The sequence below is a fragment of the Bombus fervidus genome, chromosome 7 (genome assembly GCF_041682495.2).
Source record: "Bombus fervidus isolate BK054 chromosome 7, iyBomFerv1, whole genome shotgun sequence".
NCBI classification, from domain to species: domain Eukaryota; kingdom Metazoa; phylum Arthropoda; class Insecta; order Hymenoptera; family Apidae; genus Bombus; species Bombus fervidus.
Genome location: NC_091523.1, coordinates 9,067,739 through 9,089,796, shown reverse-complemented (window position 1 = coordinate 9,089,796; position 22,058 = coordinate 9,067,739). Strand labels below are relative to the sequence as shown.

Below are 22,058 nucleotides of genomic sequence, written 5' to 3'. Positions count from 1 at the left end.
TCTTTGAAACAGTTTTATTTATATCACTTAATAATTTCAGTTGGCTTCGTTAGTAACAAATAATATTTTGTTAAATACAAGCATCAAATATGTTATTGCTTTGTCAAAAATTAACAACATCAAAATTTTCTTCTCATTCTTCAATATTTTGATACACAACGAAATAAACATTTATATGGAGAAATTAGTTTTCAACAACAGTTCTACACATGTAATACGATGCTTGCTCTCACAATCCTGAATAAATGTATTTTCCAGTTCCACGATATATCCTGTGTACGTAGAACAAAAAGAATTTTTCTTCGAGTAAACCAGTTTGCCCAAGGGCAATGATACGTGCGCGTCCAGATCGGACAAAAGATCAGTCACGTGCTATCTTCGAAGTCCATATAGATACGTTTGCTTTACTTTATAAATTTCCATAATAATAAATTTTCATAAATTCGTTTAAGTTCGGTTAATTGAATTTGCTTTAATTGCCACTTTTCTACGCAATATGCATTGAAACTAGAACTTATTTTTAATTTCATTTTTCCACAGAGTCATCGTATACGCGTTGCACTCTGACACACGTCTGTAAAGACGTCAGCGTATTTCGTAATTGCTATAATCGCGTGAGAAAAAGTCTGATAATCTACAACGTCGAATATTGTTTTTTCTTGACATTAGTATTCGACGTAAACGTGGTAATTAATTTTGCAAATTATGATTAACGAAGTAAATATTCAATGTATACTGATGGATAGTTGAATGACTTGGCAGAAATCTGCAATTTCGTTGAATAAGCACTGAACTGTTGTCATGGTAAGAAGTTTGTGTCAGCTAATGTTCGCGAATACATTACGCACTTATATTCGTTCGGTTTACTTATGTAATTTGTTGTTAGCGGTAAGTGTTATAAATGAGAAAGTCTTGTTATTCGGATATGCAGTTTTTCTGTATCCGGAGTTAATAAGAGTGGGTAGAAGTTACAAATGTTCATGATATCAGAGATGCTTAATCACAACAAGTCAATTTCCCTAAAAAGGGGCAAGCAATATTTTATATAAGTAATATAATTATGTATAAAGAAGATAAGTATAAAGTAGGAAGTGTGTAATATTTCCTATATATTATTCAATTTATTACAAGTACTTGTAATTGATATATTTAAGAAATATATTATATAGCCTATTTGTAAACAGTATATTTAAGACCTTTTCTGCGTGAAAATTGTAACGAGACCCAACAACGACCTGGTAAAAGGTGTCACATTCTTCAGAGACTCGTAGTGCAATTTTTTCACATTAAAGCGCGTCGAAATGCCACTACTAGCGAATTTTCCTGATCGTTTTCTTCGTCTATCGTCTCGTCGACAATCTCCAGCACTCCACATGAATTTATCAGGCCCTGAAATCATTAAGAATAATAAAAGTCACATTCGACATGAAAAGATATTCGAAAGGTCGAGTCTAACATAATGTATGCAGCTTGCTAAGCATGTATGCAAATTCCTATGATTTACGTTTGTATACATAAACTCATAATTTCTGTCAGTAATTTATAAAATATTTGAAAAAGTTATGGTAATCTCGATTATGTTGCCAAGTGATACTTCGTCTACTCGTTTTGCTAGTAGGGAAAAGAGAAAGTAAATCGGTGGTATTTTACTCTTTTCTTTTCGTCTAGCTGTCGTTTAAGACAATAATTATCTAATTTGACGACAAATTACGACAAATTAGGTTGTCCCAAAAGTTCCTTTCGTTTTATAAGGAAGTAGTAGATGCACGACATTTTTTGTTTTATATTATTTTATCGGATTACGTTTGATCCATTTTATTCTACTACTACAAAATGGATCATTCGTAAATCCATAAAATAATATAAAATAAAAAATGTTGCGCATCTAATATTTCATGGACGTAATATAAGAATCAAATATTACCATGGACATAACTTAATTGCAATATTTAGAAACGTTTTCATTTAACGGGAAATATAAATTCTGTAAGGAAAAGGTTATAGAATGGGTAAAATAGCACTTACGGTGATAAATCGTGGATTCCTCGGAAGCTTCCACGGATGCGTAGTTACTTGTGTCCGATTTTTGGGGGTGCAGTCGCAGCTGTAACCGCGGGAGGTGGTCGACGTTGGCCAGGAGGTCGAGAGACAAAGATCCCATACTTCCTAGGTGGAGGTTCCGGTGGCTGCGGCGGTGGAAATGACGGTTCGAGTATCTAAAACACAATGTAAAACATATTTCTGTTAATTTCCATTAATGTTAATTCGAATTCAATGGAAATTTTCATGAGTTCCACAATGCCTTCGATAACGAACCTCTTAGATGCTATAATTATTACTAAATAGATTGCAGGTGCTCATCCATTTACGGGAAATGTAAAAATAGAAATAGGGGTTTCTTCTTTTATATTCTCTCTGAAGAGCATACTCTTTTCATAGAACACAGAGACGGTTATTAAAGAAGAAAATTAATTTACATAGAATACAACGAAATCTTTCTTTAAATTTCTTTAAAGTAAAAAACATGCAAATAATTTTACCAAGTCATTCAAAATTCAAATAAATACTATTTCTAATTAGCATTTTTATGTATATTCATTTAATTCTCGCCTGTCAGTTTTGAATGACCTCCAACTATTTACTGTTGAAGTGGTCATCACTTCTAAGAAAACTCTACATCTGGTCTTGTAGTTTTCTCAAGCACTGAAGCCATCGACAGATAGATAGGCGACGTTGGCTTCAGGGTTTTCAGTCATAGGGTAACACTGCCAGCGCGCAGATCAGCTCCTATTATATTCCGAACCTTGTATTTACACTTCAATATTCAAAATATATATTTTCTACCTTACAATTTATCCACGCGTTCCTTTGTATTCACATACACCTAATAACCTCAACATTTACAATCGTAGAATATCTATACCCAACACAACAATAATACTTTTCTTCGATCATTGACGCTAATTCCTCTAGTTCTTATTATATCTAATCTATCCTATCAAAGTGATATAAATAGAATAATAAAGTAATCGAAGAGGAACGAAAAGTATTTTGTATAACAAGATAATGTCAGAGTAAACACTGTGTTTCCACGATGAAAATTAGCAAAAGTATGCAAAAAATACAAAACAGATTACTCATAACATTTAAGGGACGAAGCAAATCTCTATTTACATTCAATTTGTTCGATCGTATTCCTAGTACCGCAAATTTGTATATACATCCACAGACTAATTATTATCAATAAAGGATTACCGTAGTCCATTATCCAAGCGAACTATCGATACATTACGTAATCAAGACACACAATAATCCTAACAATAATACGACGACAATCCTATCGGCGTCAGCATTAACTCTTCCACGGGGTTCGAAAGCCTCGACTATTCCGTTGAATGCGTCTTAACTAACCGAGAGTCCTATGGTTTTCCCCAATTTCGTTCGCCAGACACCGAAATAACTTTACACGTCGCGTCCCGGTGGTCGCGAGTTCCCTAACAGAATTCCTGAACAATCTGTTCGTCTCCGTTTTGCTGGCGGTTTGGGAACGCTGGCCCAAGCTGTTACAACGACTGGCGCAACCGGTAGTAAGAGGTAAACCGCCCTCCCCGTCTTCATTTTCTTGACAATTACAGAACACCGTCACGTAGGGAAAATCGGTGCACACAGTTTAATTGAAACGTACCTTGAGATTCTCGAGCGAGACTGTTCGTCCTTCGCCAAAACACGGTCCCGCGCGTTCGTTTTCTCGGTCAGCGACGTCGCCCGCAGAACTCTTGCACGATTCTCCGCTGGATATGTACTGGAAATCAACTACGAATTAACGACAATCGAGGAATTTCGCTATAGAAGGAATTTCAGTCTTATGTTTCATATAGAAGAGATATTTTTTCGATACTTTCTTCACCACTTTCTCCAATTCCAGTAGCTTGTCCTCTGCGTTGATCAGCTCCGTGCTCAGGCGTTGCGTCTGAATGATAATAATTTTGTTGAGATTTGATAAAGTAAATGAATCTTATGGGGCTAGGAGTTTTGGAAACTTAATTCCATGGTTGCTTCGTCTTTGAGATTATTTTGCAACTAATTTCTTTTTTCTTTTTTTTTTTTTTGTAGTTAAAAAGTTTCGTAACCTTTAAGATAGTATGGAAGATTATGTTACGTTGTAATTCCTTTTTAAAAATCGTCAGATTTCTGTGTATCGAAACGAGAACGAAATCGTAGAATAAAAATTCGAAGGTGGTAAGTTACTTTTCCTGGAAATCACAATGGAAACTACCCCTTTTTTGTAATTGAAAATATTTCGTTTACATGCACCTATGATTTTACTAATTATAGAATTAAATTGTTATAGGTAGAATTATAAATGAAGTAGAATAAAAAGATGAGAATCTTTAGCCATATTTATAACATTAACGAGGCGGTTGAACTTTCAGTTACCTCGTCTTCCAGTTCCTGCGATGTTAATCTCTGCGCTTCTTTCTGAAAGTGTTTAATGAGATTCACTTATTCATTGTTTATTGTGTTCTTTGAAAGAACTGAAAGTTTCTTCTAGACACTAACCACTTTAACCACCGCCTCGTCGTATTCCGTTTTCTTATCTTTCAACGCCACTACGTCTTCCAGTCTCTGCAACAATTGTTTAAACGAGAAATCGATACGATTGAATTTCTATTATTATCAATCAGTCGACGCACCGTTCTGTTCTCCTCCATGAGTTTTAGCATCTCCCTATTCGCCTTCTCCATTTTTCTTATCACCTACAATTAAGAAACGAATTAAACCTTCTAAACACTAATTAATTAAATAATTAATAATTTATATAATTAAATAAATATATATAAGTTAAATATAAATAAATAATATAAATATATATAAATAAATATAATTAAATTAAATATAAATTAAATAAATATATATTTAATTAAATTTTAAATTTCTACAATTAGTGTGATACTAAATTACTAAATAAGAAGTCTAGGAATATTGACACAAATCTTTTCGAAGGTTATAGAAGCGTTAAAAAAAATCATCGCAGTCGCACCAAACACTGTAATTAATTGTTCTAGATTATTGGCGATTCGATTAAAATTATCGGTAAATTATTATAGTTTTCGAAAAAAAAGGATTGGTTTCGATGGATAAATTTTAACAATTATAATGTTTGATTTGAACTCTTCAAGCTTTATGGAAGAGAAATTATAAGAGAAATATTAAAGTACAATACGACAGCGGAAATTTTGTTGTACGGTAATTTTGGATTGCCTCCAAATGTTGAAAAAATTTGTCCTAAATTTTCTCAGCAAAATTTACAGTTGTACTTACCGTAGTGGCGTACCACAGAGCAACGTAAAAAAGTATGTGCACCAGAATGCAAATGTAGACGTTGTCCAACACGTACACCCGTATGAACGACTGTGGCGCAATAAGAAACGGAAGTCAGTAGAAATCACGCGATGTCTCGTGATTTTCACGGTCTTTACTTGACGATCGTATACATCAACGAGCTTTAGAATCGGGTAGGACCTTGTCAGCCGGGAGAAGTAGCTCTGCTTTTGTAAGAACATCCCCGCGAATGTAATCCATTAGACGGGATTGCTAAGGATTTCGAAAATTCCTCACGAAGGATGAAAAATATCGTCGATAGAGAAATACTCGACACGAGACACGTCTCTTCGATAAACGAGAGACGGAAATCTGCCAGTTGTCACATCACGGACGTTCTGAATCGAGTAACGATTGAATAATCGACTGTCGAGTAATCGAATATTTATGACATTTGAAAATAATAAAGCAAAGTTTAACAAGCAAAAAAAGTATTTTATATTTGTAAGTATTCTATCTTGTTCTATCTTCTCCTGTTGCTTTATATCGATTTATGGTATCTAAAAATGAATTCTGATATAGTTTGGAAAGCAAACGTTCAAAAAATGAAAGGATATTGTATGGTATTTTATATTCTTATTTTTCAAAGAATTACATTCTCTTTATTAAAATTGGAAAATAAAATTTGATAGATTGCTTCAAATCGAAGGCATTCAGCTGGCATTGCTATTATTAAAGGAACAAGATAATGCTCTGTCTAAATCTCGTGATTACCAGCTTACCTATTAATTCAAGAACGAAGCATTAGAATAATAATGTTAATTAATTCTCACGTGCGACGTATGTTATTTCGAAACTAGTTATTCTGTCTTAACGCTCATTTCACAGCATAAACTAGCGCGACCAACGTGTGGCGTGACTCACTGGTGGTTCGCAGCAGCTTCATTTTATGCGATAACGTGAACCACCGGTGAGTCACGCTATTTTTTTATAATTTTTATATCGCTATCAAGATTCGAATTCAATTAGATCTAGCCACAAAGAACGGTATCGATCGTTTACTATAATTACCATCGTCCAAACAACAACGTAATATTAAATTCTAAAAGAAAATCTCAAGAAACATACGCTCAAGCAAAAGCATTAAATGTGTAATTAAAGTGAAATTTTACACCCAACGAACCCCATAAAGGACTAAATTTCAATTAAGGTATCGATTAAACCAGATTCCATAAAGAAACTAATAACACACTATTGGGGGTGTCATTAATTAACAGGGGACATAATTTACTTGTACCCGTTGGCCAAAGGAGTGATCCACTGATAATCGCGTATTATTAAACCCTGTTCACGGCAGCTTCAATGGCTGACTTAATTTCGCAATCGTCGCGTTATCGCTTGGTCGATTCATGATATAATGATGCACCAGCCATGTTGACAATGCCGTCGATAATAAGCTGCGACAGCGGCAGCTGTCGAAGGAAATTAATGAGGGGAAAACAGAACAGGAAGAAATAGAAAGAAATAGAAAAAAATAGAAAGAGAAAAGGAAGTGCAAACTAATTAGTAAATAATTAGATATTCGATTTAAGAACGTATATGTACACGTTTAATAGAGATGGTTAAGCTTAGTCGCGTAATTCCTTGTTATCATTCGTTAAGCGAGTCGACTCGAAATGAGACGTATTCCTGCGATTTTATCACAATCAGCTTGTAAAGTAATTCAACAGTAATTTATGAAGATGCTAATTGGTCCGTGGCGTCCAAGTGCTTTTAGCGAGTCAGCCTTCGCAATTTCACGAGGTTCGATCTCGAAACTGCGGCCTCGAAATTATCGTCGAATTCTGCGTTAATAATACAAATGCTTTTCCCGTGTTTGCGTGTAATTTTCCATCGTCTGATGAAAGAATCGCCGAAATACGATAATTTTAATGCGTCAGCAACGAGAATTTATTCGAACGATCCGCTTAATATCACTAATTTTACAACGTCTGTATCGTGATACGGGGTGGTTGAGGGGTGAAAGAAAAATCGAAACGCGTTTTGGAAGGACGTGTGAGTGTAATATCGATAATGAAGAGGGCGAGCACAGTGAATGAAAATTATGAACACGTTTATTGATTTATAACATGTGGGCTTGCGTTTTAATTGGTTTAATGTTTGTTTAATGTAGAACACGATATCTGCTTGTAATGTAAAGCACTATGATGGAGATGTTTAAACGGTTTAAAATGCTTGCTTCGAAGCTAATTAATATTATAACGATACAAAGCGAAGAATGGAAGAAGAGTAATTATCTACGTTGTTATATGGCAGAAATTTCATTTTAACCCCTTGACTTTCAACGAAGAAATTATATTCGCGGTATCGATCAGGGATTCGATATTTAAACCAACGAAGGTTATGTGAAATTTAAATTTCACTTTTGTAGATTTGTAGAGGACTCTTAAATACATATTATTTATAATATTTCAATATTATATGATATAAAATTGCAAAGTAGCAACGATCATCTAACATTTACCTAAAATTATTCCAAAGAAATCATAAGAATTGAGCTAATCGAATGTTTCGAAATATTTCAAATAATCTTATTTGTTATTTAATGTTTTCGAATAACTTTAATCAAGTACTGAAATTTAAACGAGGTCCATCAATCGGATTAAAAAGACCGCGTGTACGGAATTAGCGCGCGCAATTAAATCTCACAATCGCACAGCGTGACATGAAGTGAACAAAAATCGGAATAATCATTGTTCGATTTTGATCTTATTATTCGATGATATCGTCAGTCTGTAGATAATATAAATGTCAATTATAATTTCACATACATAATTATAATAACTTAAATAACCTTATCCTAAAAATCGATGGAGGATTAGTAAAAATCGTCTCTCCATCACGATCTCATCACTTGAATATTAGCTCACTCATTCATTATACATCATACGGAAATGATATCGAGAAGGTATCGAGTTTCAGGAAAACTCCACACTGTATGAATTTTTCTACCTTTGTCCTGAATTCTTATTCACATAACACAATGTGGAACACGAGAATGGTGCCCATAACGTGTGAACATGGTATACGGATGTGTGAACCTGTTGTGCGAACGTGGCTAACGAATTTCGTTTTGTGTCGCGAATCCTCATTCAAATGTCGCACTATGAATCGTCTCGGTCAAGGATCACCGTTTCGCGCGAACGAACAGCCCAAACAAAACTATAATTTAGCAGTGAACGCGACATCGAACAAAGCGTGGTAAAAAATTCAGTACGCCGCGACAGTTCGCTCGCGCGATCTGTCTCGCATCGCTTCACAAACAAGACGCGTCGCTACGATATCGATTCTTCGTCGACCAATCCACCGGTATCCGCGTTCGAACAAAAACGCTAGAATGGTACTAAAAGAAACGAAGGAAATATATAGAATAAAAGAAATTGTGAGTAATACGTTAATTATGCAGTCTAATATCAATCTAGTTAACACAAGAATTAAAACCTAATACAAAACATCCTGGATTTATCATCTCTCCTTACGAGGCTTACATATATCTTCGAATCTGTCATATTATTTCCTTCTTTGACCGTAATATTGAAACTAGTCATAGAGTGACATAAAAGTCAGCAAATTAACAAAAATGGTCTTATCCTACTTTCGTACGGTCTCCACGCTTCTTCATCCTTGGAAAGAGATCATCCACAACGCCAACAAATCTCTCGCCCACCTAAACGCTAGACAAACGCGTTTGTGCAAACAATCTAGTCGGGTCACGTTAAAGCATATTAGAAATTAATCCCGGGGCGATCGACGTCAGCATTCGATTAAATAAACAGGAATTAGCACATGAAAGACGGTGGCGATGGCACGACAATCGTCCACCGTTCGAAGAGGGAAGACGCCACTTGTCGTTTCCCATCGCGCCTCGCGGCCTCGGGGTTGACTAACTAAATACGAAGTTAGCTCCGAAAATGGGGCCCGGGGCCAGGGTTAAACCAACCTTAAAAAGCTTCGTTCGCCGTGCAAACACGCCGCGAGTCAACTGCGAAAACACTTGAGATCACTTAGACGAATCACCGTTCCCCTTTTGCCACCCTTCCGCTTGCGATTTCTGCCCCTGTCGCTGACGAGTCGATGTTTATGTAAAACAGTAGCCGATATGGATCGACGAGTATCTCAGTTTTGCGTGCCTGTGTGTGTTAAACGAAACTCCAGCCGTGGCTGAATCCACTTGACGCGTCAAAAACGTCAGTTACACTGATACCAAGGGGGTGGATCGCTTTTGTCGGCACCGGATCCTGGACTATAGTTGCCAGTAGGAATTCGAGCATCTTCGGGGCGGTGTTGTTATTTCGAAGAGGGTAGCTGATTGGGTTGAACGATTTGGAATTGGGGATTGGATCTAACTGCTCTTATTAGCGACTGTGCTTTTCGATTATGAAAATGGTAGGCAGTTGATGAAATTAATATTTGTGGGAAAAATTTTCAGAGATCTTTATGACGCCTTTCTACATCCTGGAAGTTGATTCTTTAAACTATAGATCGGATTTGTATTCTTCACAAGGTTATATATTAACAAACAATTTTCGTATAACACTTGTCTGTTTCGATCTTCGAAGTTGAAGTGATTTATTATATCCTCCTTCTTTCTCCTAAGTCAGTGTTGAATTTCTTAAAAAATAAATGACCTTCTTTTTATTTATTGCAATCTATGCTCACGATATATCATACGACTTATGCTTCATTTTAAAATACATTTAAAAATATGACGTTGGTAACGTAATCACTTTTCTCTTCTTTCCAATTTATGAAGTTTTATTTATGAACTGCTATAAAATTCCCTTTTCCTATTTCGCAATTTTTAAGTTCCTCCCCCGACTCCATTCATAGTTATTAATTTTACACTCAAACTACAATCTATCATTTCCTCGAATAAAAATCCCCCTAAAATTTATAATACCTTAACTTTGCCAAACTCTGGCAAAGATTCGTTCCAGCGGGTTGCCTTCCTTTGGAACAGAGCATGTCGAGAACGTTGCACGGGGCGCAAACGCAATTTTCAGGCGAGAGAACCCCCGGTAAAACAAACTCGCGTCGTCTGGTCGTTTCACGAGCGAGTTATCGCGCGATCGGCGTGTAAGAGGCGAAGATAAAGGCGAACAGATATAGAGAACGGATCGGTGGGATGAGGGCTGGCTTGGCAGGAGCAAATTGGTCGGCCAGGGAAAACAGGATAACGCCGGAGGATTGTGGATCCTGTGGATGCTGCGCCTAAATAGAGGCGGGCAATAGCATCGGGACATAATCGATTTGCCGTGAACTCATCCGTAATTCGGGGCCACAGTCGGCGTGACAAGAAAGTCTCGACGTTGGCAAAGGCGCCAGCGAACCGAGAAATTACTCATCGTTCTGATTGAGGTTAATTAATTAGATAATTAAGTCTCCCCGCGACAACGACGACGACGACGACGACGACGACGGAGAATGGAGGATGATGTTGGATAGAGAAATGTCGTGCTGCAGCCTCCTTCCGTTTTCTCCCTTTTTTCCCAGGAGATGATTTCGCGATGGTGATCCTCGTTATAAAAATGTTCCTCATTATTACCAGGACTACCCTCTCTGACGGCCTTATCTCATTAATGTCCTTGTTCGAATCCGGGACGTTGCAACGCTCCAGGCGAGATTTCGACGTTTCACGATGGAATTCTTGCTTCTGCGATAAGTAATTGATGTTTAGCGAAGAGTTTTTCTCCTGTTGAAATCGCCCCATGATTTAACAATGCTAGTTAATTAATGAATACAGGTACCGGCTACCGAATTACCGAATTAGAAAATTAGAAAAATTATGACAATGAGTGCAAACAGTACGCTATAAGATTTTGTATAAATAGCAACTAGTTCATTATTATATAATCAATATATTACAGAATTTCTCTGTAGATTGTAGATGGTCGAGTTGTTTTTTCTATGGCCTGCTTGGCCATTTGCCTATAATTAAGTATATTTGATAAAAGAGAATCGATTTGGGTGTTATAGTTTGATATCGGCTCATAATATATTTTGCAAATCGAATGGATCGTAATGCATTCATTTTCCATTTCACATGCAATTAGTCTCGTCATCGAATCGAATTTTCCACTCAGCAAGCAAAATTATTTTCCGTCATGCTTTCTATTCATCAGCCTGTGGAAAGGAAACAATAATAAAAAGCGCAATATCGCGTGACACGTAATAAAACGTTATCAAGAGGGACAGCGTCGAAAAATGCTCGAATTAATTTCGACCCCCCCCCCCCCCGATCCAACCGAATTCCCAGGGAAATGTTGAACCAACCGAATTATGGAATAAATATCCGCGATATCTCCGGCAAGATATAAAATCCATCGCGTGAAAAACCCATACCTTTACATGTCTCTGACCGTCCAAAAAATTCCGACGTGAAAAATAAAACCAACGATAAATCGATATATCTCTCTGTGTCGTTTTATGCGACGATTTATTTTTTACGAACTCGAACGTTATCGTGGATAACGACGAGGAGAGAACGACGATGCAGGCAGGGTCGAGGCTGCGTATGAAAGAACTCTTTACACGTGGCACTTAACGAGAATCTCATAATCTTGCAGGAACGTTGATCTGCCACCCGCCTTCTATCTCTCGACTTTTCCCTGTGCGGCCGGAAAATCTCTTTGAAGCTCTGCCCATTGACGCTCGCGGTTTAATATTCCGTCACGAATATTAATGCCCTCCCAGCAACTGCCGCTCGTAAATCAGCGAATCTCTTCCTCCGCTGATGCACTTTTCTGTGTGGTTTTCCCGCGTTCCTTCTCCTCCATTCGTTCTCCCTCTTTCACTCCTCTCTACAGGGTGGTCTACAGAATTGTTTCAGTCGTAACTCCGTTATTAACGCACTTAAAGAAAAATTTCAAAGGAAGAAGACGAACGTTTGAAAGACTGCAACATTTGTAGGATTGTAGATTCTTTACAACAATAATCGTATTACTTCTTAAATGCTAAGGTGAATATTTTTTTATATAAATTTAACCTTCTCACTATTCAATAAATAATACTATTTTCTATATATATTTACGAATTGATTTCAAATTTTACTAACATAATCATGATATGTTTAGCTTATTAAAGCGATAATAAAATTTTCAAAGGTTTCGTATAACATACATAATGTCTTCATAAAATCTGTAAAAAAAAAAATGTATGTCCTATAATAGACATATGGGTTTGGCACAGAAAACAATGTCTAACACAAATTCCACTTGTACAATTCCACGTATCGGTTTTAAACTTTTTTATGCACTGTAAGTGTTCCGAATACTTTCGTTAATCAGCATAAGCACAAGAGTAGCGTATTACGTCTCAAACCACATTAAGAATAAAGTTACACTTTGAAACAGTTACATGGATCACCCCGTATATTTTTTCTCTTTCTTTTTCACCCTCGACCCCTTCACATCGTTTCCTCTCCTCCTTTTTCCCTTAACTCCCGTACAGAGTTTTCTCTTTTCCTCCCTCTTTCCTTAACTTTCACAGCGTCTTTCCACGTTTCCCCCTTTTTTCTTTCACTACATTTCTGCTTTCCTTTGTCCCTATCATTCGCGGTGTCTCCTCTTCGACTCTCTCATTCTCTGCCACGAAACGGTGATTCTTTCGATCCAGTCGCTCCCTAGCTCGCGATCCTTACTACGTCGCGAGGACAGCCTCGCTGATTGAGAATAATGCGAGGTACCAATTACTCGCTGGCATAAAGAGGAATTCATTAGCGGGAGAAACGCGCCGCCGGGGCATCTCTCTGTTTAGCTTTCGAAGAGGGAAAAGGATATGGCAAGGAGAGGGTAAAAGGGAGAGCAACTGCACCGGTTGCACGCGGCTTTTGTGCAACGGGATGCGCCACGCTACCGAGCACTTCCTGCATTGTGCCTCGGGACGACGCGTGGTCGAATATTTTATTCCGTGCGAGGCACAGAGGTCAATGATTGACGCTAGTCGCGCATTAATTAGAAAAGAAGCCGCAAGGCGAGTGTACTTTAGTACACGTTTGTCGCCAGGTTTTTGGTGAATGATTCCGCGGGAACTGATGACCTAGTGATATTCGTCACGTGATGAAATTGAGAAAGGCGAGCAGTAATGCCACTTTTTTGATGGAACGATGGAAAGTGGTTAGAAATTCCACTTTTTCGTGAAATTGGGAAAGTCAAGAGAAGTGACATATTTCGTGGTGAAATTGGAAAAGTGAGTGAATTTCGTTGAATTCTAGGAAAACTACGACTTCAAGATTTTACATTTAGAGAAATAGGACGGAGGATGTATTGGTACTTATTGATATTGCCAGGAATTCAGATTTTTATGAATATGATTAGAGAAATGGAACTTAGATTCTTACAAAGTAAACGAAGAACACAAAAATGAAAAATATGATAAGTCACATTTCTCGTATTCTGTAGAATAATTTTAAAATTCTATTTATTGTTAAACACTTTCATATCAAAACTATCTTTGCACTTCGTTGTGAAACTAAATATGTGTTTGTATAAATGTAGATATTTGTCTTCCGGTACACTTAAAAAATACATTAGTAATATTAATATAGACTATTGTTAATTAAATTACACTAACATAGCAACTAAACAAATATTATTCCTTTCTTAGAAAACAGTACACATAGATATGTCATCTATTTTTACAAGTTTTATACCCTGCAATTTATCAGGTTATAGGTTTTCTCAACTATTTCATATTGAAATACTTCTTTTCCCAACAACCGATAAAAAGCCATACAATCAAAAATGGACTCATATTTTCCCCGTGTAGTCTTCAGTAATAAGTAATAACTTTAAAATGTTTTTTTGACAGTATACGATACTGGTAATGTAATAAACAAAAAACGAATCGATACTTAATCTCGTAATCGATATGCAAGCGCAATTTCTTGGTAAATTTTCGTGTCAATTTCCTGCGACGAACATCAAAGATATCCATCCTGTTTAAATAACGAGCGTTAAACGTCATTCTGTTTGCACTGTTGCGCAAAGTTGTAAATCCTGTCTGCACAAATGGCGAACATATATCGCGCTGTTTTCTTTACTTCCTTTCCCTTGCACGATCACGATTACACCTTTATGGTTTTACAACGGGGACAGATTCTTTTTATCTGCGGATTCGATTGGACGGGGAGGATCCGCGTTTTCGAGAACGACCGCTTCCTTCGTGTCTTGTTCCCTTCGAAATTCGCTTTATCGTCCCTTTCCTCCGCGTGTGTACACTTATTTCATGCTCGGTGGAACATCGGGTCTCCGAAGGAAAGCAGCTTGCTTACTCGATAAGAGGCAAAGAAATTCTTGCGAAATTCCCCCTAGCAAAAGGGCCCTCCGCGTTGTGTAATTTAGAACTCGCGTTACGCTGTGAATATGAGAATTCTACAAATCCTTTCAACTTTTGATTATCATCCTAAAATTTCGATATTCAAGATCCACGTTTTCGACAGAAAAATGAAGTTCCCATTTTCCCTTCTTTGCAATTTTCCTAGCATTTCTATTTTATTATCGAATGGTTCATAGCAAAAGAGACTCTTCTCTATGTTTGCTTCTGTTCAGAAAACCCAGAGAATACTCTAACGAAATCTAATTACTGTTCAATACAGTACTTTTTTAACAAAGTATTTGTTATATTATAAAATTCTGCAAGTGCATTTTGAAGTAGATCAATTGAAATTGCAGGACTACAACAGGGGTTATCTTTGTAAAGCTGCTTAATTTCCATTCGACGATAAATCAGAATATAGATCGTTTTTCATAATACAACTTTAGCATGTTGTGAGCCTTGCTCCCGACTATTAGTTATAGTATAATAATGTACATTTAAAATTCCCTTTTGTCTTTGTTTTTAAAAATACCATCACAAAGAAGTAACGAAAATCTGGTACAATCTTTCTCTTATAAATTGTCCCATAAGCTAGGCGTCCCCGTTCCAAGCGCCTCGTGTTTAAACGAAACTCTCTTTCCTTTCTTTCTCCGCTAATACCACCGCTAGACTGCGAATGTTTATCCGCTTATTATTTCAAAAAGGTAAAGTATAAAATGCATCTTACCACACAAAAATATACGAAATACTCAAGATAAAGCGTTTACTACGATATTTAGTTGATGGAACAAATCTCTCTTAACGCTACATCTCTCGAGCTGCATCCTTAAAAGTATGAAAATGCATAAACATTCGCAGTCTAACTATCGCAATGAAGTAACAAAAATCTCTTGCAAGTGCAGCGTCATAAATCGCCCCATAGATTTACATTCCTCTCTGTTCCAGGCGCCGCGTGCTTAAGCGCGGCGCCCAATTATCAAATTAATTAAATGCATCGAGCGTGTCCGCGTGAACGGTGGCTGAATCATCCCCGTGGCCCGAAAATCCGATTGAACAATAACACTTGCTCTGTCGGCTGTCATCCGAGGTTGACAGGACCGCACCTAGAACGAACGTGCCGCCTGCCTGGGATGCTGTCAGTCAAGGATCAGCGAACCGTAAGAAGAGCCATTGTGAACGAAAGTATAACAGAGAAATGGAATCGGAGCTGTCGCAGGCCGATCGAGGGTCAAACGGAGCCTGGGTATCCGCGGCTATGGGGTTGCTCGACCTGATTGGACGTCAAGCAGGAGAACGCGTCGCGCCGTCCGAACAGAGAATATGCTTTGACTGGAAATTAATTCAAGTGGTTTCCGGGCTGAGACGAACGACTCGGAAAGTAGGGAGGATTGGTGGCTTGTTCGTCGATCGAGATTGTTGAATGTCATTGTGGAATTGATTGGTACATTGGTGAGGGTGGAGGATTGGAGCAAGTTGAAGAACGATTTAAAGGCTGGTAATTTGATGATTTTTATGTTTTAGGTATGTTGAAGTGATCGCCACTTCTAAGAAAACTCTACATCTGGTCTTCGGTTTTCTCAAGCGCTGAGGCCATCCATAGCGCATAGACAAAAGAATGCGCCGATGCCAGACCATAAGCGGCACATGTGCGACGTTGGCTTCAGGGTTCTTTTAGTCTCAGGGTAACATTGCTAGCGTGCGGATCTGGACCAGCTTACATTGTATTCCACACTTTGTACTTTAATATTCACAATATATATATATACTTACAATATCTTATAATTTACCTACGCGTTTCTTTGATTCCACATACATCAAATAACCTTAACAAGGTAGACGCGTTTTATTTCTGTGATTTTTATTATGTGCGTGTGTGTAAGTTTGGTTTGTTGGGGAAAAATGCTGATAATAACTGAAAAAGGAAGAGGAGGATTATGGTAGATAAGTATAATGCGCATTGCAGAAGAGTTAAAGCCCCGATAAGACACGCGGCTTTCTTGGTAATCGTGACCTAACTGGCAATATCGAATGCGAATTTGATAATTGTCATTTATTGGCAAGAATATTACTAACAAGAGGTTCCATGGTGTAATGGTGAGCACTCTGGACTTTGAATCCAGCGATCCGAGTTCAAGTCTCGGTGGAACCTATACTTTTGCATTTACCGGTGTAATAATTTATTATAAAGTTGAACAAATGTTTCAACAACAACAGGAGGCGTAAAAAGTTAATTAAACAAGAGGTTCCATGGTGTAATGGTAAGCACTCTGGACTTTGAATCCAGCGATCCGAGTTCAAGTCTCGGTGGAACCTTCATTTTTGGTTCAAAAAATCATTTAAATATTAATAAATAATTTATCAATTAAAAAATTAAAATAAATACTAATTCAACAACTGGTTCCATGGTGTAATGGTAAGCACTCTGGACTTTGAATCCAGCGATCCGAGTTCAAGTCTCGGTGGAACCTACATTTTTGCATCATTTATTGCAATTTTGGTAAAATATTAGTAAAATAAGAAAGTAGCTTGAAAATTGTTTAAATACAGGGTTCCATGGTGTAATGGTTAGCACTCTGGACTCTGAATCCAGCGATCCGAGTTCAAATCTCGGTGGGACCTTCAATATTTTTTACATTTTGAAAATTTTAAACAATAAGTTATTAATTTTAAAGTCTAAGAATTTTTATATTTTGCTCGTGCAACAGGTTTCACGGGAAAGTTATAGTTTTTGAAGCTCCCATTGTTAGACTATGAACTATAACTATAGACTATAAAATAAAGTTTTATATAAATTATTAAATCTTTCTAACGAACTACATAACGGTAAGAAAATCTTTATAAAATAAGTAACTAATACAATATTGAGATAGAAACAATATTTAAATTATTATTTCAAATTTTAGTACGAAATATATAAACTTAAATTTTACAAAAATATTAACATTTGAAATAAAAGAAAGTTCGGTACGATGTAATATTAAAAAATCGATCGTATGTAAGGTTCCATGGTGTAATGGTCAGCACTCTGGACTTTGAATCCAGCGATCCGAGTTCAAATCTCGGTGGAACCTAAGTAGTTTTCTTTTGATTGTGCCGATATATTATTTATATATATGTTTCTGTAGCAAGAATATACATATATATAAATCGCTAACCAACCGGTTCCATGGTGTAATGGTTAGCACTCTGGACTTTGAATCCAGCGATCCGAGTTCAAATCTCGGTGGAACCTGTGAAAAATCTTTTTTCTAAATCATTTATATTATAATAGCGGAATATTTTTCAAAACTTCGATAGGGGTGAGAAAAACTACCCCTTCCAAGCGGTCTCATGGTGTAATGGTTATCACTCTGGACTCTGAATCCAGCAATCCGAGTTCGAATCTCGGTGGGACCTGCTTTTTTTGCAATCGCTTTTTTTTTGGTATTAATAGAAAAATCATTGATCAATATTAATCAATGTTGCACAAATATTTTTCATAATTTTTTCAATGATTCTAACAACAAAACATGTGATTGTGTGACAAACTAATGTTTCTTTTCATTCAAATATTTATAGAAGTGATATTCAGCAAGAGGAACACATATATATAAACACATGTTACTAAAAATAATCTAATTGAAAACAGGAAGCTTTACGATAAATCAAATTTCTTTAGATCTGATTCATTTCTGTTTATATAGCGAATCATTTTGAATTAACTTATAATTTAATCTATATATTTTATTCAATTAAGTTTCCACAGTAAATTTTTCTTCTTATTGATTTTTTATTTCATAACTGTATTTATGACCAGATAAGTTTTAGCGCAAAATTGTACAATACCTTTAATAGTTTATTAATAATGTTAACAAAAATATATATGAAAGATTACAAGTGGATATCTGTATGCAAATATTTAATGCAAAATTATAATTCACGAAATAAAAAAAAACTCCTTCGAGCCGGATTCGAACCAGCGACCTATGGATGTCCGTCCCTTTACTTTCCAACTACAGTCCACCGCTCTACCAACTGAGCTATCGAAGGCTTGTGGTGCACTTCTAATTTTTGACATATAACATAAGGTATGATCTTAGAATTATTTGTTTTCAATAAATTAATTATTTATTAAACAATAACAATAATATTTACCCAGTTATACATTTTCATTTATAAGAAACCAACATTTGTCATAAATTCTGACATTTTATCCATCACGTAAAGTGAAAGTAGAATTAGGTCAAAGGAAGATCTATATGTAGAACTACCTGACCTACGTCACGAACGAAGAGTGTTACGTCATGCCAAGCCTTCGTGCGTAATTTGAACATCAGAGCGTACTTCACCCTTATATTCTGCTCCTAATTAGCAATTACTAAGAGACGTGGAATTGGATAAATCGTTCAGTTACTCCACAATAACTTTATTCGACTAAATATCCGTAAATTATGAAATACACCGCTGTAACTATTCTGGCTATCAGAAATCTTTCTCTTGGATTTTCTTTTTGGCAGAAGAAATTAATATTACTCTATACATCCACCTTCGCGTTCCACTCTCAAATTCTTAACTATTACGGGGTGTAAAGCTACATAAATTGCTCCATTGCCTTCCAATAACTTTATTCAACCAAGAAAGAGCTTCATTTTGTACCCTTTCTTTTCCAATATGAACCAATGTTACTCTATATTTCCACTTTCCTGCTCCACCTTCAAACTGTTAATTATCAGGGAACGTGAAACTGAATAAATTGCTCAGTCATCTCCCAATAACTTTATTCAACTGAAACAGACATAATTTCATCTGTTCTGGGCGTAAGGAATTTAATTCTTGTGTCTTCTTCTTCCAATATAAATCGATATTACTCTATATTTCTTCCAAATGAATCTATTCAATTGCCTTCTAGTAAGGTCATTCGGCCAAGACTCATATTTCTCGCAGAAGCCTTTCTTCGCCAACATACTAACTTCGCCTATCAACAACATCGTCAAAAAGCCACCACCGAAATTCCGATATCCAAAACAGGACAATGTCGAAACTGAGGCCGACGATCGCTGACGACGCCGTGCCCCAATCCAGTTATCACTTATTTACGATGTCTCGAGGCAGAGGACGAAAAAGAATTGCGTGTCAAAGGCGGCCGAGACTGAACGTCGTGAAAATTTTATACCCCGTAGAAATCCTGTCTCTATCTCGTGTTGCACGCCAATCACCATCAAGCCATCGTAGAGCGCCGCGTGTTTCATGGCTCGATACAGTTTACATAAAACTATAAAATTATGGTCGTAGCCGAAAACTCACCCTGCGACAAGAGGTATAGAGGATCACGAGGAACATGGAACGAAAGCATCGAAAGAGGAACACGATGGAAAGGTAGGGAAGAGACGCAGAGGAGAAGCTATATCGTAAAGTCGATGGGGTATTTTTACATGAAGTCATTAAACCCGGTTTACTGCGAAACAAAGTACCTCGACGTCTCTCTGTGTTCTCCATCTCGTGTTCACAGCTGCGCTGTTCGTCGCGTTGCTTAATTACTCCTCATCGCCGAATTAAGGAGCTAGATCGCGTTCTGCTTTAACGAGAGACGAATGTTTAATGAGGGACCTCCCGTGGGCCACGTATTTGCAGAGACAGTTTTCACGGTGTAAAGAAGCTTGTTGTACGTTGCGAAAGTATTTCCTTTTTTTTTTTTTTTCTTTCGCGACAAATTATTGAATTAGTTAGGAATTTAGAGAAAAAACCAAGGCTTTGGGATATGAAAAATTCCAGATTCGTTCTTTCTAGGTATATATTAATGAATTGCGGAATCTACCGGCGGAATTCTGATTGTTTGGCAGAGAAACAATTTACAATTTTTAACTTGGATAGAAAATTGAAAAACTAGTCTGAACGATACTATATAAATTAATTGAATACTTATCTGCTAGTTAGAAACTAATTTAAAATGAGTCAAGTAATAACTTTAGCTTTTTTAATTACTTAGATGCACTCAGAGTAATTTAAAAATTAGATGCTTAGATAACGCGCAACCTAATCTGAAAATATTTAATTAAGGTAAAATGTGGTTATAAATAAAATAAAATGTGGTAAAATGTGGTTATAAATAAATTATTTGGATGTGTGAAATAACAATAAAAGAAAATAATATAACGTACAAATAAAATGAAATCTAAAATCTACAACCTCATACTTAGGTATCCAACTTTTAGGTCACTTGATATCGAAGAAGAGCGAAGAGGAAAAATACAAAAAGTAATTTGAGAAACAGCAATAGCTTTTGAATTAAGGTTAACATTTGAAAGAAAATGAACCAGCACAATTTTTCCGACGTATCAAAAATCTAGGTCTCATTTCCCCTAAAACTTCCAATTCCATCGCAATCCCATTTCCGTGCGGAACTGAAGCAAGTAGATTTTTCCAGGTCATGGTCAGACGCGAAGAATCAGACGCTTCATTCGTTGATTTTTTGTTTCTGCATTTCGGTCAGGAATGTCCACGTTGACCTAGAAGCAACGAATTCGGCTATTTAGACGATAGTATTGCTGACGTAGCGAATTTTTATGCGCAGTGACGAAAACCAAGGAGATTGGGCCGAGCTTATCGAATTTACGATACGCAATCGAGAAACGAACGTAAGCGATGCTTCTTTTTTTTTTTTTTTTAATAAAATCGCTTATCTAACTGATAGCATTTCCATATATTTCGTACTCTATTTTGGTGCTCTCCTCTGTTACTAAGGAGAGAGATTCTTAACCCAGTTTTGAGATGGGATTTGTGAAAAGTCCAAGACTTTCGTTAAATAAATAGAAAGAAGCGCATACGAGAATACAGAAACATGGAAATAAGGAATAATATGCTCTGAGAAATAGAACGAAAGATTTTAGAGAAACTATTTTGTAGATAAAATATGTGTATTAAATATAAATGTATGATATAATGTATTACTTATTGGATTGTTTTTTGGAAATAACATTTTCCAGGTGCCTTGTTTGATAACGAGTACATTGTTATATAAGCAGATTAGGAGACTCTCTATCACTCCAGAACCAATTAATGAAACTTTATCAATCTTGTTTTATTTTAATCCCACGATGAAATGTAACTCGTTGACATACACTTTAAGTCCTAAACTAACGCCGTCGATGGGATTGCTTGGAAAATACTATTTCTTAGAGAAAAAAGTAAATCAATAATTATTAAATTACGCTATACAATCAAATTTTCTAATTATTATTTTCAAAGACGAAACAACGAAATTACTGTTGTATTTTATCTCAATTTTTTAAATAAATAATCCGTGTCTTTGAAAATCACCGTTAGACCACGAATTTTTAAACACCTTTGGGAAAGTTAAAGATGTACAAACACAAAGAATGCAC

General features: G+C 36.4%; 1 protein-coding gene and 8 non-coding genes across 9 annotated transcripts; 7 read left to right on the top strand and 2 right to left on the bottom strand.

The window, feature by feature from the left end:
• Positions 1 to 1,101: 1,101 nt before the first annotated feature.
• On the bottom strand, positions 1,102 to 5,681 carry LOC139989504 (uncharacterized). The gene is made up of 8 exons (XM_072007962.1): positions 5,323 to 5,681; positions 4,695 to 4,757; positions 4,561 to 4,626; positions 4,438 to 4,479; positions 3,899 to 3,970; positions 3,686 to 3,813; positions 2,026 to 2,216; positions 1,102 to 1,389 (listed from the first exon to the last, which is right to left on the bottom strand). Exons 2-8 carry the CDS (start codon positions 4,743 to 4,745, stop codon positions 1,190 to 1,192), a joined length of 750 nt encoding a protein of 249 aa, XP_071864063.1. The 5' UTR covers positions 4,746 to 4,757; positions 5,323 to 5,681; the 3' UTR covers positions 1,102 to 1,189.
• An 11,093-nt stretch (positions 5,682 to 16,774) lies between these two features.
• Trnaq-uug (transfer RNA glutamine (anticodon UUG)) lies at positions 16,775 to 16,846 on the top strand. The gene has a single exon. It is a non-coding gene; the product is annotated as a tRNA-Gln (tRNA).
• A 92-nt stretch (positions 16,847 to 16,938) lies between these two features.
• On the top strand, positions 16,939 to 17,010 carry Trnaq-uug (transfer RNA glutamine (anticodon UUG)). The gene has a single exon. It is a non-coding gene; the product is annotated as a tRNA-Gln (tRNA).
• Positions 17,011 to 17,093: 83 nt separating this feature from the next.
• Trnaq-uug (transfer RNA glutamine (anticodon UUG)) lies at positions 17,094 to 17,165 on the top strand. The gene has a single exon. It is a non-coding gene; the product is annotated as a tRNA-Gln (tRNA).
• A 79-nt stretch (positions 17,166 to 17,244) lies between these two features.
• On the top strand, positions 17,245 to 17,316 carry Trnaq-cug (transfer RNA glutamine (anticodon CUG)). The gene has a single exon. It is a non-coding gene; the product is annotated as a tRNA-Gln (tRNA).
• Positions 17,317 to 17,696: 380 nt separating this feature from the next.
• On the top strand, positions 17,697 to 17,768 carry Trnaq-uug (transfer RNA glutamine (anticodon UUG)). The gene has a single exon. It is a non-coding gene; the product is annotated as a tRNA-Gln (tRNA).
• Positions 17,769 to 17,857: 89 nt separating this feature from the next.
• On the top strand, positions 17,858 to 17,929 carry Trnaq-uug (transfer RNA glutamine (anticodon UUG)). Its single transcript has one exon. It is a non-coding gene; the product is annotated as a tRNA-Gln (tRNA).
• Positions 17,930 to 18,021: 92 nt separating this feature from the next.
• On the top strand, positions 18,022 to 18,093 carry Trnaq-cug (transfer RNA glutamine (anticodon CUG)). The gene has a single exon. It is a non-coding gene; the product is annotated as a tRNA-Gln (tRNA).
• Positions 18,094 to 18,632: 539 nt separating this feature from the next.
• Positions 18,633 to 18,726, bottom strand: Trnay-gua (transfer RNA tyrosine (anticodon GUA)). Its single transcript has 2 exons — positions 18,690 to 18,726; positions 18,633 to 18,668 (listed from the first exon to the last, which is right to left on the bottom strand). It is a non-coding gene; the product is annotated as a tRNA-Tyr (tRNA).
• Positions 18,727 to 22,058: the final 3,332 nt, after the last annotated feature.

Excerpts from the sequence above, each read along its gene's own strand:
- LOC139989504 (XM_072007962.1), bottom strand. The coding sequence starts at position 4,745 with ATGGAGAAGGCGAATAGGGAGATGCTAAAACTCATGGAGGAGAACAGA. Across the intron at positions 3,971-4,437 it reads CGCAGGAACTGGAAGACGAG|ACGCAACGCCTGAGCACGGA; the intron begins GTAACTGAAAGT and ends ATTATCATTCAG. Across the intron at positions 3,814-3,898 it reads TGGAGAAAGTGGTGAAGAAA|TTGATTTCCAGTACATATCC; the intron begins GTATCGAAAAAA and ends GTTAATTCGTAG.